We start from the raw sequence: 15,048 nt of genomic DNA on the forward strand, positions 1-15,048 counted from the left end.
TACCTTATTGTTGTGTGCAACTTTCACAGGATAGTGTTTCCCATAAGCAATCCAAGTGTGAAATTTGATCAAAATCTGTTCGTTGAGAGCATACCAGTTGTAAAAATGCATGGACGTTTCTGATTTAGTTTTCAATGTGACGTGGCTGGTGCAGTAACACCCACTCGGGAGTTACAAATTTGGAGGTGGACATAACAGTTAACTTCCTTGTCGACTGTTCTATCATCACTACCACTTGCCTTCATTGTATCATTATGCCTGCCTGATAGATGGCACATGACTCAATGCTGCCAGCAAGGCACTGAGTCGTATCCTAATATTCAATCAGAGATATTTACGTCACAGACGTGTAGATGCATTTGGTACTTGTGAACCGTGGTGGGTAATGTTTAGTGTGAGTTGTATGTGGTGATCGGTCCCAACATCACTAAAAATGTCCGATTCAGAAGGAAGCAATTTTTCGGACAATGAAAGCGAACGGGGAAGTAATCAACAGAGTGATAGTGATGTTGAGGTAATTCAAAGAAACGCTTTATAAGTATTATCAGTTCACGTTAGTCGCTAACGCCATTTTGGTCTTTGTCGAAAATCGCTGTTAGAAATATTCCATTTACGTATTTAGTTTCTTCAGCAAGATTTTCTATTATTCACTGGGACTCATGTAACAGCATGTAATATCAAATACAAAAGGCTGGCAGATTCAACATAATGCCGTTGGTCCCTAACCTAATAATAATTACATGTAATCCATATTTTGGCAGAGCATCACAGACTATATTTTTCTTCATATATCCCGACTAACACGAGCCATCACAAGAATTGTGGAACATTTGTTGCAAGATAGTGTTAATAAGAAGTAGGAAATGTGGAATACAAACATATGTTAGTACTTGCAATGGATGGCTTGCATGTAACCCATATGTTTTACATTGTCATGCTTTTATACATCTCTCACATAATCTTATCCCTGTCAATTATCTCTTTAGAGTTTTAGCTTATTTAGCTTTAAGTCAGTGGTATCTGACAAGTGCATAACTCACAGGGTGGGCAGTGCTAGTACCGAAAAATACATTAGTTACATATTGTGAATAGGATCTCAACCATCTGTTGATCCAGACACCAAAGGCACCGTTATTTAAAGGTTTTGTCCACCATGGCATACAGTTATATATTCTGAAAAATTTGTCAGTTGGATATGTTTGTAGAAAAATGTAGCATTTTATCATAGTGTTGCGGTACTTACTTCATTACTCAAGAATGTGAAAGTGATATGTAGTTCACTTAAAGTGTTTTTTTGAATGCCAGTATGATAACTAGAATCACAGAATACAGTTACAGTTGCCTTTTTCCACGGAGCACTGTCAGTGACGTGTCAAGTCTGTGGTGAAGATAAACTGAGTCTTATAACTGATCTACAGAGTGTAACGATAAACTTTAATTTTTTGGCAGGAGGTGAGATCCGATTTGGCATCTGGAGATGAGGACCGGCAGTCTAGATCTCCATCAAGGTCCAGTGCAAGATCTCGTTCTGTGTCCAGATCAAGATCTCCATCTCGGTCACGTTCGCGTTCACCGTCCCAATCCCGTTCGAGGTCCAGGTCGCAGTCCCGATCTAGATCTAGATCAAGGTCCAAATCACAGTCTGAAGAGGATGATGAACGCAGATCTGATGATCAGCGAGATGATGAAGCAGAAGAAGCAAGACCTGGTGAAGAGGAGGATGAAGAAGTGGAGGATGAACAGGAACCGGAAGGAGAAGACTTGAATTCAGAGGATGAGGATGTATGTATTCACGCATGGTAGAATTTTAAAACGGTCATTTACCATTGATCAAATGTGCACGTGGAAAACGTGTATAATTAAATGTCGTAAGTCTGGGTGGGAAGCGAATGTAGACAAAATGCATCAGGGCTGTGGAGTCGGTACTCAAACCTCCGACTCCTTCATAAAAGCTTAATATGTATCAATAATGGTAAACCAACTAAAATGATAAATGGTACGTCAAGAGATTTCATCATCAGGTTACTTTTTAGACTCATAACCTATATTTAAATAACGTGTAATGGTTATTGCAGAAGTCGGTTGATTTGTAGACAGTTTGTATTCTTAAGGTACCAGAGCCAATTAAGAATTTGGTGGAACCAATGTGTTTTGTGGTAATCGTAAAGTGTTGTAATATTTCATAATATATTGTATTGTTATGATTTTTGTAAGTTTATAGATTTTATCAAATTTTCTTTATTTGTCCAAATAACGTTTTAGTGTTCGTATACTGTTTAATTTTCTAATGTGAGTAGTATATAGGGCTCAACAGGAATGTAACTGAAAGTTGTATAATTATGTATTCCATGTTAAATGTTAACTTGTGCAATTTTTTTTAAGCTGATAAAATGGACGTTCTTGCAGTGCATTACAAAAGAGGCTTGAAAATTGTAATAAATGTAGTTTACAGTATGCAGTCTGCTCTTATGGTACACTGCACTTTTGCAACTTAGGTGACAGCGTTTTAAGTGCTGTTGTTTATAGTTTAAGCATGTCACATGCCAAGAAACTGCAAATGGTATACACGACAACGCACAGTAAATGATTGAAAATAATTTTTATGGGAACAATTGTTCAGTAGCAAATTATCTTTGATTATTAGGAATATGATGAAGAGGAGGAGGAGGAGGAAGACGACCGTCCACGTAAAAAGAAAAAGAAGGACCGTTTTGGTGGAGGGTTTATCATAGATGAAGCCGAAGTGGACGACGAAGTCGAGGATGAAGACGAGTGGGAGGAAGGTGCCCAGGAAATCGGAATAATCGGGAATGAGTTTGACGAACACGGGCCAACTGCAAGGGAAATTGAAGGGCGCCGACGTGGGACCAGTCTCTGGGAGTAAGTTTGATACATGTTTTTGAATATTTTATGCTTATCAGGACTCTGGCTCATCTGTAATCTGCTTTGGTACATGTTTTTTACAAATTTGATGGTTGGTCCTTGTGATTGATGGAATATGCAGATCTGTGGCTACTTCCCAACTTGTTTGCTGTATCAATTACAGTAATCAATCTTTCCCTTGAACCAGTGTATTAACTTGTTCTAAATTTTACACCGTACATTAAGTGGTAAAATGGGACTAGTTGACTTCATGAACGATGATTTTTCTGCAGCATTGGAACCTGTCTACCCATTGTTGTCTTGCTGCTTGAAAAATTACCACGGTTTTACACACAAATTGCGTGAACTTTTTGAATTCCCTTTGAATATAGTTCAGGCGAACATGTTTTTTTGTGTGCTAAATGTATAATTTGCTTTTTTCAGCTCTCAAAAAGAAGATGAGATTGAAGAGTACCTTAGAAAGAAATATGCTGATGAATCTATTCCAATACGGCACTTTGGTGATGGAGGAGAAGAGATGTCCGATGAGATTACCCAGCAGACCCTGCTCCCTGGAGTGAAGTAAGTAGAGCAGTCAGATTGTGTGCAATTAACTGTTATGTAATTCCATTGAAAGAAAATTTTTTTTGCAGGTGTGAAGCGTATATTTGTGAACTTTGTAATCATTTTCCTGTGCCATGGATCAGTTTACAGAATCCACGTACTTGACTAATCTTTAACACCTCCAATTTTCTCCATTAAACCACCTGACACGGCTGGTAGCTCAAGAAGAGTTCATTACACTTAGTCACTGCGAAAGCTTCGGATCATACACCTTACGTAAGAATGGATTGAACCTAAATACCGGATCACAAGGGTACCTAGAAAATATTTTGGTAGGAATGCTGTATCTGATTTTTAACTGATTATGTATATTCAAAATGTTATTTCACATTCTTCTTATCAGAAATTTAAAGCTTATGTGTAGTTCTTGTTCATATTTCTTGAGGCCTTCTCATGAATGATGAGGACGAGAAACAAAAATTGTGATTTAAGAGATTGTTGTTACTTATATAGTTTGTGATTAGAAAGTTGCTAATGCTTGCTGCAGAGATCCAAATTTATGGATGGTGAAGTGCCGCATCGGAGAGGAAAAATCAACTGTCATGCATATGATGAGAAAATACATTGCATACCAATTCAGCAGCGAACCATTGCAGATCAAGTCTGTGATTGCTCCAGAGGGCGTGAAAGGATATATTTACATCGAAGCATACAAACAGCCCCATGTGAAACAAGCAATTTCGAATGTCAGTAATTTGAGGATGGGACAATGGACTCAGCAGGTAAGTTGGTATGTGGCTAGTAATTGAAAGGTTTCGTAATTAAAATAAGTTGAGAAAAATCTCTGATTATTAATTCGGTTCAGTAATGGTAGGATGGGTTGCACTTGGTGGACTAGTAGTTAGCGCGCTCGCCACTGGACCCAAGGTTTGCGGGTTCAAATGACTGATGTGGAAGCATTTAAAAGGTGTCTGTCCAGTATATGTAATGAGGAATTAGAAAGAGTTAAATGCAAATCCAACAGTTGATTCATTTTCTGAAATCGTGTGACGCAGTCAGCTGTATTTGGTTTTTATTAATGTAGGGCTGGAATATTTGTTCTTACTAACACTAGAAGTTCCTGTTATATAGATGGTGCCTGTGAAGGAAATGACAGATGTACTTCGTGTAGTGAAAGAACAAACTGGTCTGAAAGTGAAGCAGTGGGTTCGTCTCAAACGGGGCCTGTACAGGGATGATATAGCCCAAGTAGACTATGTGGATCTTGCCCAGAACCAGGTCCACTTGAAGCTGCTGCCACGCATCGATTACACCCGTTTTAGAGGAGCGTTGCGTAGCACTCAGACTGTGAGTAAAATAATGGTTTAGAATTATGTTTTCTACAATGTGTAATTGTAGCCAGATAGCTGTTGTTTCCTGTTTTAAATATATCTTTGAGGCTGTTTTAAAATAAAATTAATAAATCTAGGAGAATGACTCTGCCAAAAGGAAGAAGAAACGTCGCCCGCCTGCTAAACCTTTTGATCCCGAGGCCATCAGAAGTATTGGTGGAGATGTAGCTTCAGATGGAGACTTCCTTATATTTGAGGGCAACCGTTACTCAAGAAAGGGCTTCTTATACAAAAACTTCACCATGAGCGCGATCATAGCAGATGGTATGTATAAAGTAGTTCATATCTGGTTTGAATCTTACCTGGGATACTGGATATCGTGATTGAGGTTTTTGGTGGCTTTCCTCGGTCCATCCGGGCAGTTGCTTGGACAGTACTTTAAAGCAGGCGACAAACTTCCACATCCTTCCCAACAAATCATTCTACATTGTATTATTTCTTGTTTAATACCACGTAAGAAATGTATTTTTTTTCTGGGTCGTTAACCAGTTTTGGTCCGTACGTCTTGTCATGTGATCCCGCCATGTCCATTCTTAGATCCATATGTGGCTTGTGTTAGAAGAAATGCACTCGTAAACTTTGTCGTGTCTGTTTGTGTGTACCCATATGAAGGTCATCGACTCAACAACTCTGACATTATCGCCACCATTCACAGTGGCCAAAGGTCAAATTTTGCCTAAAACGCCATAATTGTTATGCTGCGCATGCATTTTGTAACTTGTTTTTTCATTATTTTAAAATTTTGGACACCAATTTTGGGTTGGAATGTGATTTACTGATTGTTGTGTCTGTAGTATATGATCTTCATTTTCACAGATTCAGTCTGAATCTTTTTCGATCAGTCTTTGTTATACTGACAAAACGCAGAGTGAGAGACCATTCCTTTCCCTACATATTTTTTTTGTATGGTGTCAGTAATGTTATAATTTTATGCTGTATGTAGATGGTCTGATGAACAATACTTGTTGCTCTGTAATGAAGGATTATTATGGTGTCCATCTGTGGTTAATATTAATATTTTTACCTCAGGAGTGAAGCCTACTTTGTCAGAGTTGGAACGGTTTGAAGAGGCTCCAGAAGGCATTGATATCGAGTTACCGAGTACTGGTGCCGGAGGGAAAGATGACATCACATCCCATAACTTCTCGGCCGGTGACAATGTAGAAGTGTGTGAAGGTGAATTGGTGAACCTTCATGGAAAGATATTGGCCATTGATGGCAACGTCATCACCGTCATGCCGAGACACGAAGACCTTAATGTGAGCATCCATAATTAGAATTTTTCCCCATAAATATATAATTACTCAAAACCTTTTATAGAACCCAGACATACAATAATAATGAATGAAAGTTTATGTTGGCTGTGAATAGATTGTTATTTTATGGTTTTCAGGATCTTCAAAGTGGAATGGAAATAAATTAATTTAAATGTAAAAAATTAGATAAAGTAATATTGTTGTGAAGTTTCTGCCAGAACCCCAATAAATTAGGAAAATTAAAGAAATAAACAGAAGATTGTAGAATTAGAGCTTCAGTGCATACCAGTTTGTAGAGTACCTTTAATCAGAATATATTTTACGCTGCCTTCCCTCAGTTGATACAAAATACTGTCACGTGTCGACTAATACCATGTACCATGCATTTAAGTTACATTGTGGCTGCGATGGACCAAATACTGATTAATGCCAAAGCAGCATAGTTTTTGTTTTGTTTTGAATGTGTCAGATAACATAAAGCCTTTTTCTGGTACCTCTTTCATACAGAAACTTTTTCTCCTCCTGCCGATACTACCAGCTACTACTACTACTACTACTGCTGCTTATTCATCGTTGACTGTTTCAGGAGCCACTAGAATTCCAAGCCAATGAGCTGAAGAAGTATTTTAGACACGGTGATCACGTGAAAGTACTAGGAGGTCGATATGAGGGAGACACAGGTCTGATCGTTCGAGTAGAAGAAAATCGTGTCGTGTTGTTTTCTGACTTGACTATGCATGAGTTGGAAGTACTTCCAAAGGATGTTCAACTCTGTTCTGATATGGCTACTGGTGTTGATTCTCAGGGGCAGTTCCAGTGGGGTGATTGTGTTCAGATAGAGTATGTATTACCAAATTGCAATTTCATTCACAGATGTTCAGGAAGTAATGGGTTTTGAGCTGTATGCACATTTTATGTTGTGAAGTTCCTGTATGAAGTTGAACTTTGTTCTGTGGTTATATATCCATTTGTATTACTACACTGCAGCCACAAAGAAAGCTTTAGGAATTGATGGATCTGTTATGAAAGATGTTAATGAATTTAAAAAGTAGTAGACATATACATGTCTGATTTTTGGTTAAAATACAAATTTATGCTACTTTGCAGAACAAGCCATTTACTCTTGTATCTGTATGCTTTTTTTATGGTACGCTATAAAAATATTTGTAAATTAAGAATTGATAGAAGCTGTGAATATAATAATAGATGTATCAGAATGTGAACTGTCAATTTGATTTTTCTTCTTGCAGTCCCCAAACTGTGGGTGTGATCGTTAGACTGGAACGAGAGAACTTTCATGTTCTTAATATGCAAGGCAAAGTGGTAGAGGCGAGACCTCAGGCTCTTCAGAAAAGAAAGGATTCGAGATATGCTGTAGCCTTAGACTCTGAGCAGAATACCATACAGAAGAAAGACATTGTTAAAGTCATTGATGGACCTCATGCGGTAAGTATAATGTAAAGGACTTCGGCATGTAACTAAAGTCCACATTTACCAGGCCCTTGTGTATTTTATTAATTTTTTAATGTTATCTTTCTATAATAATAAATCATCTTCTATGGCTCTCCGGTCCGTATTCGGTCCATGGCCTCCTCAATTCTCCTCTTCCATTCGGTCCTCCATTAGGTCCGTCTGTCTGAGGCTTTGATCGAGGTTTCGAAACATCTTCCTTTTTACGGTGCAAGGTTGTTAGCCTTGCGACCAACCCCCAACCTGGAGGACCAGGGTACCTGTCTTAGTCTGACCTCTCCCCCTCGACCAATCTGACTAGGGAGGCCCTACCGGTAGCTATGCTACCGCCAGCATAGCTCTTGGGGTCACTGAGGTATCTATCCCCACCACCACGACAAGGTGCAGGTACTATTAAGTGGGGATAATAATAAATAGATGTGGTTTTTGCTTGACAAACCATCTTCCGCCCCACTTCTCATTTTATTTTCCTTTCAGGCTCAGAGTTTTACCAAGAAGTATCACCAACTTTCTAATACACTAATGCATTGGAACTTTTACATCATTTCTTATGTCAGAAGCCATTTTTTGTAAGAATAATGTTGGAGAGTTTATATAATCAAATTCTGATCTCACCATAATTTTTATTCTTTTATTCTATTCATATTTATAAATTTTAACGTTTGCACATCCGTATTTAATGTATTTTCTGGAAATGAAATTTTCTGTGACAATAGTGTTCCACATTGCCTCATATTATTCCATATAATTTTAGAAGATCAATTTATATGTAGCGTCCCTTTGTTTGGATATGTATTTGCGTTGTATAATTTGACCTAGCTGTCCAGTCATATTGACCTTGTTGGTATGTGGATGTCGGAATTAACATGAGCATTGATAATTTACAGGGTCGTAGTGGAGAGATCAAACATTTATACCGTAATTTTGCATTCCTGCACTCTAGAATGTATCTCGACAATGGTGGGATATTTGTATGCAAGACGAAGCATCTTCAATTGGCTGGAGGTGCTAAGGTGAGTGTGTTAGTAGCTAGTGTGTTATGCAGTTGATTTTCTTAGTTCCGTAACAGGTACCGACAGATGTAATCAGTATTGTCGGTGGTTTCTAATTAGTTTCAGTGGGAGGAAAACATCTGGCAGTCATTAATATAAACAAGCAGTAACAAAATAAATGCCACGTAAGTCTCGTAGTCGCAGTTGTGTGTGCTTTTTTATGTGGTGGAAGGACGTTTGGGCAAAAGTCTGGTTTTCTTCTCGAGATACGTTTAATTCGAATAATGTATATGTGCGCTTTACTGACATAACTAAATTTATGCAGTTTTAGATTAAATTATAGTACATTTTGAATGTAATTGTACCTTGTTCAGGATCTTTTTGAAACTAACCATTGCATTCTTGGTAAATTACAGAGATGTGTGAAGTTGACCACTTGACCTTATCTAAAACTGAGTTTCAGAATGTGTGGAGCTGTGTCTCCACTTCCCCATAAATGTTCATGACATGGTGCGTAATTAAGCGGGGACAAATTTATCATTACCTTATATTATACTTGGAAGAATGGGGACATTTTTGATGCAAGATTTGAATAAGTATAGAAATTTATTATTTTAATGTCTTAAATGTTGGTATTTTAATTTTATGCGTCTGTCTCTGACACCTGAAGTATTTGTGTTTGTGATTTTGAAGGTTACCATGTCACCTGGTGGGGGTGGTTTTGGGGGATTTATGTCACCCCGTATTACTTCTCCCCTGCATCCCTCGGGAGCAGGGCACGGTGGTGGGGGAGGAGGACGAGGGCGTGGTCGTGGTGGCGCAGGTGTGAGACGAGACAGAGAATTGATTGGTCAGACTATCAAAATCACTGGTGGTCCTTACAAAGGTGATTATCATACTGCATGATGTTGCATGTATTGCAGTTCATATATTTAAATGCTAACATGTACCACAATACATAATACCATATTTATATGAATATAAACTGAATATTTTTTTAATAAGACTGGCGCTGCTTGTAATTGGAATATTTTTTTCAATGGAAAATTAATTGCTGTGTATCATGATTGATTATGGAGTGTTACATTATGGTTTCTGACATTGTGTAATGGTAAATATATCTGTTGCACAGTTTTCTTCAGCTATGTCTTTGTCTCTCTCATTTTAACAGTAATCGGCTATTGCGGGGTGCACGCACGGTGTTCCGAAAACATCCTTTGCCGAACGAATGTGCTTAATCCAGTGGTTTTGTCACACAAAACCAAATCACTACCATTGTCACAAAATAATACTGGAATTTATTGCATGCCATCTCTTTCATTTGGTGTTTACTGCATCTCGTTTTAATGGTTGTCACCTGCAGATATCATATGACTGTTGTGCTCTTGAGATTCCATTTTAATTAGACCTGCAGGCAGTGTGTGACAGTATACTAACCACAGTTAAATTAAGATAACCTTAGAAGTCTCATACAAGAAATGTGTAGATGGTCTGTAGTTTTGTTCAGTTACTACTGTATCTCTTTTTTTATTATCACTACGCAAGCATTTGATAGTCGGTGGCCGTCATGATTTTTTGCATTCCTGTTCACACAGGTACACCTCATAATTTGATAATTATGCATGTTTACAAATATTATAAATTAATTATATATATATATATATATATATATATGTATGTATAGAGAGAGAGAGAGAAAGAGAGAGATAATGAATATTAAATATATTTTTACTGATTTTCTACAGGAAATGTAGGTATTGTGAAAGATGCAACTGAGTCGACAGCTCGAGTTGAATTACATTCTACTTGTCAGACGATATCTGTGGATCGATCTCACATTGCAAGTGTTGGGGTACCTACAAAGGTAAGCTGTATAGGCTATGTATAATTCGCGACTGTAATCTTGAGACTTGCGGGATGAGGAAGTGGGGTGAAGGAGGAAAGATAGCGTCAACCTTTAACGCTTCGACCTTCCCGCATTCCTTCCATGTCTCAAGATTACAGTCATGAACAGTATATTTGTACATATAGTAAAATGCTGATGTAACAAGTATGACTTACAGTTACGAGACCATTTATACGCTCGTATTTTAATGCATGATGAATATGATAATGTTAAATATAGGAATACTTTTTGGTTGTATTGAGAACAATATTTCATTATTTTCAGTACAATGAGTGCTTTTGATTGATTTCCACAATCGCATAAATATCCTATACGTCTGTTGTTATTTGCACAAAATAAGTGATAATTTTCCATGTCACATAAAATTATGTCTGGCGTTGTGGTGTAGTCACTACTATCGTTCTGTCAGCTGCGTCCCATTGGCGACACGGTACTGTTACTCACAATTTACTATTGAATGGAAGGCATTGAATTATTTGATACACGCCACCTACAGCTCCATTTGATTGTTAGAGGATAAAATTTTGACATTGTTCATCCAAAATAAGTATTATGTCGTGAATATCTTAGACACATTTTTTTAGAGTTAGCTAAAACAGTTGCATTTATTATGAAGATAAAACGTTCATATTTCGTTTGCTTTTCTCCTCAGGAGGGATCCTTTAGCTCATATAGTCGCACGCCAGCATATGGTGGTGGGAGTCAGACACCTATGTACAGGGAAGGAAGCAAGACACCGATGCATGGTTCACAGACTCCCATGTATGATGGTAAGTGAAGTCACAAAATATCGTAACACCCATTGGTTGTGGAAGTGCAGGGTTTGGAATAATTCATGGTAAAACTTTTGATTGAACAAACAATACTGTAACATTTCAGCAGTTTTAAGCATTAGTTAACCCCTCAGATCTGGTCATTCCGATCACTCACTCCTATGCCAAACCACTTAATTTGTTGAAGGAAGAAAAATGCCGTGCCAGTGGATCTGGAAAGCTTTCATTTCATGATTGTAAACTCTTAAATCGGTAGATCAGATTTCCTGAGGAAAATGTGAAAGAAATTAAGTTTATTATATGAATGTCTGCCACATTCATTACATAGGTTAGGTTAGGGGAAATCATATTCAGCAGCAGTGAATAACACTTTAAAAATGTAGCCCAACACAATGAAACAAGTCGGATTCTTTAGTCACAATTAATTTTCATAGTGGATTGATTTATGTTACATTCTGTAGCCTACAGTAAATTATTTATGAAGAGACTTCCTTATAACAGAATTTTGTTGCACTATCATGAAATAAAAGGTATTTATGTGGACTATAATTATAATATATATGGCGATACTACTATGATACATGGACGCATACACTCTTGCTTACAGCTGGATCACGAACTCCACATTATGGGAGCATGACGCCATCACACGACGGCTCACGTACGCCTGGGCAGTCAGGAGCCTGGGATCCAAGTATTACCAACACACCTGCAAGGAACAACGATTTTGATGGATATTCTTTGGATGATGCATCACCCTCACCTAACTATAATCCTAGTAAGTTGTAATGTAGTTTTATACATCATTATCTCTGGCTCCACAACCCAGTGTGGGTCTTTGCAGCCACTCTTGAGGTTACTTGATTTATTTAGACGTTTGGTAGGACTCCTTGGACAAGTGATCGGCCCATTGCAAGGAGTTTTGTACGTGATTGTCTTGATGTATTTTTGTTGAGCTGGCTTCTTGTTACATATTTTAAATGCTCTTTCTTGACCATCCAATCCCAAAACACATTTTATCTGTAATGTTTGCAGGCACTCCAGGTTACCAGGCAGGAGGACCGTACACGCCGCAGACACCGGGTACAATGTATGGATCTGACCAGTCTTTTTCGCCTTATCAGCCATCACCATCTCCCACTGTGTACAATGGTATTGTTGGTGATATTTTTTCAATTATACTCTAATAATTAGGAAACGGATATACTACTAATAGCATTTTATTGGTCACTGGTAATCAGGAAATTCACTGGAAAGTCTTAGAAATTTACACATACATCCATCCTAGTGGCTTACCACCTTCGGTTGATGCATAATCAGGCAGGGGCAGAAAAAATATTATGAAGTGTACTTGGTGGGCTGTTCAGGACGTGGTGTTGAACCTCTGCGTTCCATTAAATGGGTGGAATTTCTTGACCGGCTGAGTAAATTAGCCTCTCAAGAAGGACTTTGCGCCATGATACTATAGTTAGCAGGATTGGGTGTCGTATACATCCTTTGTGTTTTGATGGACAAGTTTCATTGTCACGGCCATTGAAACTGACATTTATAAGGAGTTGTTGAGATGTTCCTGCTTTATGTGGGTTGTCTTGTCAGTCAAGTTTCTTTGTCTGTCTGTCTTTTTCACAGTTCTGTCTTCTCAGTTTCTGCTTCCTTCTTCATCTTGGTCTTCTTCTTGGGAATTTTACTTTTACTTTCATGCTTTAAATCCTGCATACATGAAACACATTGATTTAATAAAATGAGATACTGTGTGTTTTAGGAACGCCAACTGGATATGTTGCAACACCCAGTCCATCTGGATACACACCATCTCCGACGAGCGCTGCCCCATACGGTACGCCATCCCCTCTTGGCTACAGCCCTATGACGCCTGGAGCAGCTCCATCTCCATATAACCCTCACATTCCTGGTTCGGGGCATGACCAGCAGGCAACATTACAGCAAGAGTGGCAAACAACTGACATAGAAGTGCGCATCAGGGACACACATGACGATGCTGGATTAAGTGGACAGACGGGAGTAATCAGAGGAATCTCTGTAAGTTATTTGTCTACTAGGCATGTGAGAATCTAAAATTTTTGAGATTGGATTAAAAAATGGAGATTTTCACATGAATGTTGATTTTTAAGTCTCAGATTTTGAGAACTTTCAGGTAACTGCTTTCATTTTGTGCGCTAGCGTGCAAACTACCCGATCCATCACAATTTGCAACTGTTGGCAATGCTAACGTGAACTAGCTTTTCATCAAGTCTGTTTGCCTCCCTGTTCTTGCACCTATTTCTGTATTTCATGTGCCCGAGCACCAATTCATCATAGCACTGACATTGCCAGCTTATGAAGTACATACTCTGGTTTGTGACTGGAGCCATATGGCAGCATTTGAATTCTCAGAACATGTTTTCCTGTAATTTAAATATTTTTTTAGTCTCATTAATTTTTCTTCGATTTCAATACCTTGTAATTCCCACAGAGTACCATTTTTGGCTGGTCAACATTTCTTTTCACCTGTTAGCTACTTTGATGAGTTAGTCATGGTTATCATCATCATTTATCTTGTTGTTGTATTGTTTTTAAGCATTCCTATTTCTGTTTGAGATTGTGTTTAAATAACAAAGTTCACACTCTTATACTAAAAATCTTATCTTCAGGGTGGAATGTGCTCAGTGTTCTTGCCAGATGAAGATCGAGTAGTGAACATTGTTTCTGAACATTTGGAGCCAATTGTACCACAGCGTTCTGATCAAGTGAAAGTAATATTAGGAGAAGAGCGGGAGGCTGTGGGGCAGCTCCTGTCCATTGATAACCAGGACGGAGTTGTGAAACTTACGTCAGGCGAAGTGAAGATGCTCCAGTTGCGGTTCCTGTGTCGAATGAAGAAACTGTGATGAAACCACCTGACATGTTCAATATCTGTAAATTGCGTATCTTACATATATGTGAACAATAAAGTCATATTCATAATACCCGTGCAAGAATTTTTTAAGTATTACATTTGTGTATTAGATTGAATATTTTTTTGATTTATATACTTTTCATAGCATTCAAGATTGTTACAAGAAGTTTAACCTATCGGAGCTTGATGATTATAATGTCCATCTCATTGATGATTGATAATGCCTTGTGCTGTTTATTTGGAGTCATGGGGTATTCTCATGGTACTTTTATGGGTGGCAGATGGCATGTGAAGTTGCAGAATTTGAATGAGAGTGTCAGAGGATGAGATGGGTGGGGCATGTAGTGTGCATGGAAAGGTGAGAAACAACAGAATTTTGGCTTGGAAAGCCTGATGGGGAAGAAGTCAGATGAGAGGGTAATATTTAAGTGAAGCTTTGTGAAATAATTTAGGAACGTTCGAATTGGATTCAACTAGCCCAGGATATGGATTATTGGCTGGCTTGTATGAACACAGAATGAACCATTCGTTTCACAAAAGTCGGGTAATTTCTTGAGCAGCTGAGTGTACTGTGTGCTTCTGAAGGACTGATGCAAAGAGTGGTTAAATGGTAAATTGGACAGTGGTTAAATGTCCGCGAGGTCTCCGACCGAGTCATTGAGGACAAATCGGTCATTTGTGATTATACATACCTCCAATAGATGTGCTCATCGTCTCCTAGATGACTGTTACCTACCCATATCTACCATGCATGAGTCAGTGGTAGCCAACGTAAAATTATCTTGCAGTCAGTTTCGGTTGCGTTTACTCATTTACATATGGAAAATTTGCTAGTGATTTTTGTAGTAATCTCAATAATTTAGCATAGTGGATAAATAAAAAGAAAATACATTGTGACTGAATTAAAAGAGGTCTTAGTTTTATAATATACTCTCATG

At 38.2% G+C, this 15,048-nt stretch overlaps 1 protein-coding gene across 1 annotated transcript; it reads left to right on the forward strand.

Moving 5' to 3' along the window:
• Positions 1-335: 335 nt before the first annotated feature.
• Positions 336-14,180, forward strand: Spt5 (Transcription elongation factor subunit Spt5). Its single transcript, XM_022067024.2, has 18 exons — positions 336-514; positions 1,450-1,782; positions 2,645-2,880; positions 3,307-3,444; positions 3,974-4,208; positions 4,558-4,773; positions 4,895-5,081; positions 5,847-6,076; positions 6,660-6,913; positions 7,324-7,519; positions 8,431-8,556; positions 9,229-9,421; positions 10,281-10,399; positions 11,094-11,211; positions 11,822-11,992; positions 12,250-12,366; positions 12,977-13,254; positions 13,866-14,180. Exons 1-18 carry the CDS (start codon positions 434-436, stop codon positions 14,100-14,102), a joined length of 3,465 nt encoding a protein of 1,154 aa, XP_021922716.2. The 5' UTR covers positions 336-433; the 3' UTR covers positions 14,103-14,180.
• Positions 14,181-15,048: the final 868 nt, after the last annotated feature.

Source organism: Zootermopsis nevadensis, unplaced genomic scaffold (genome assembly GCF_977971745.1).
Source record: "Zootermopsis nevadensis isolate Lab colony 2312 unplaced genomic scaffold, Znev_1.0 Znev_ptg000023l, whole genome shotgun sequence".
Classification (NCBI taxonomy): Eukaryota; Metazoa; Arthropoda; class Insecta; order Blattodea; family Termopsidae; genus Zootermopsis; species Zootermopsis nevadensis.

Excerpts from the sequence above, each read along its gene's own strand:
- Spt5 (XM_022067024.2), top strand. The coding sequence starts at position 434 with ATGTCCGATTCAGAAGGAAGCAATTTTTCGGACAATGAAAGCGAACGG. Across the intron at positions 1,783-2,644 it reads TGAATTCAGAGGATGAGGAT|GAATATGATGAAGAGGAGGA; the intron begins GTATGTATTCAC and ends TTTGATTATTAG. Across the intron at positions 7,520-8,430 it reads TCATTGATGGACCTCATGCG|GGTCGTAGTGGAGAGATCAA; the intron begins GTAAGTATAATG and ends GATAATTTACAG.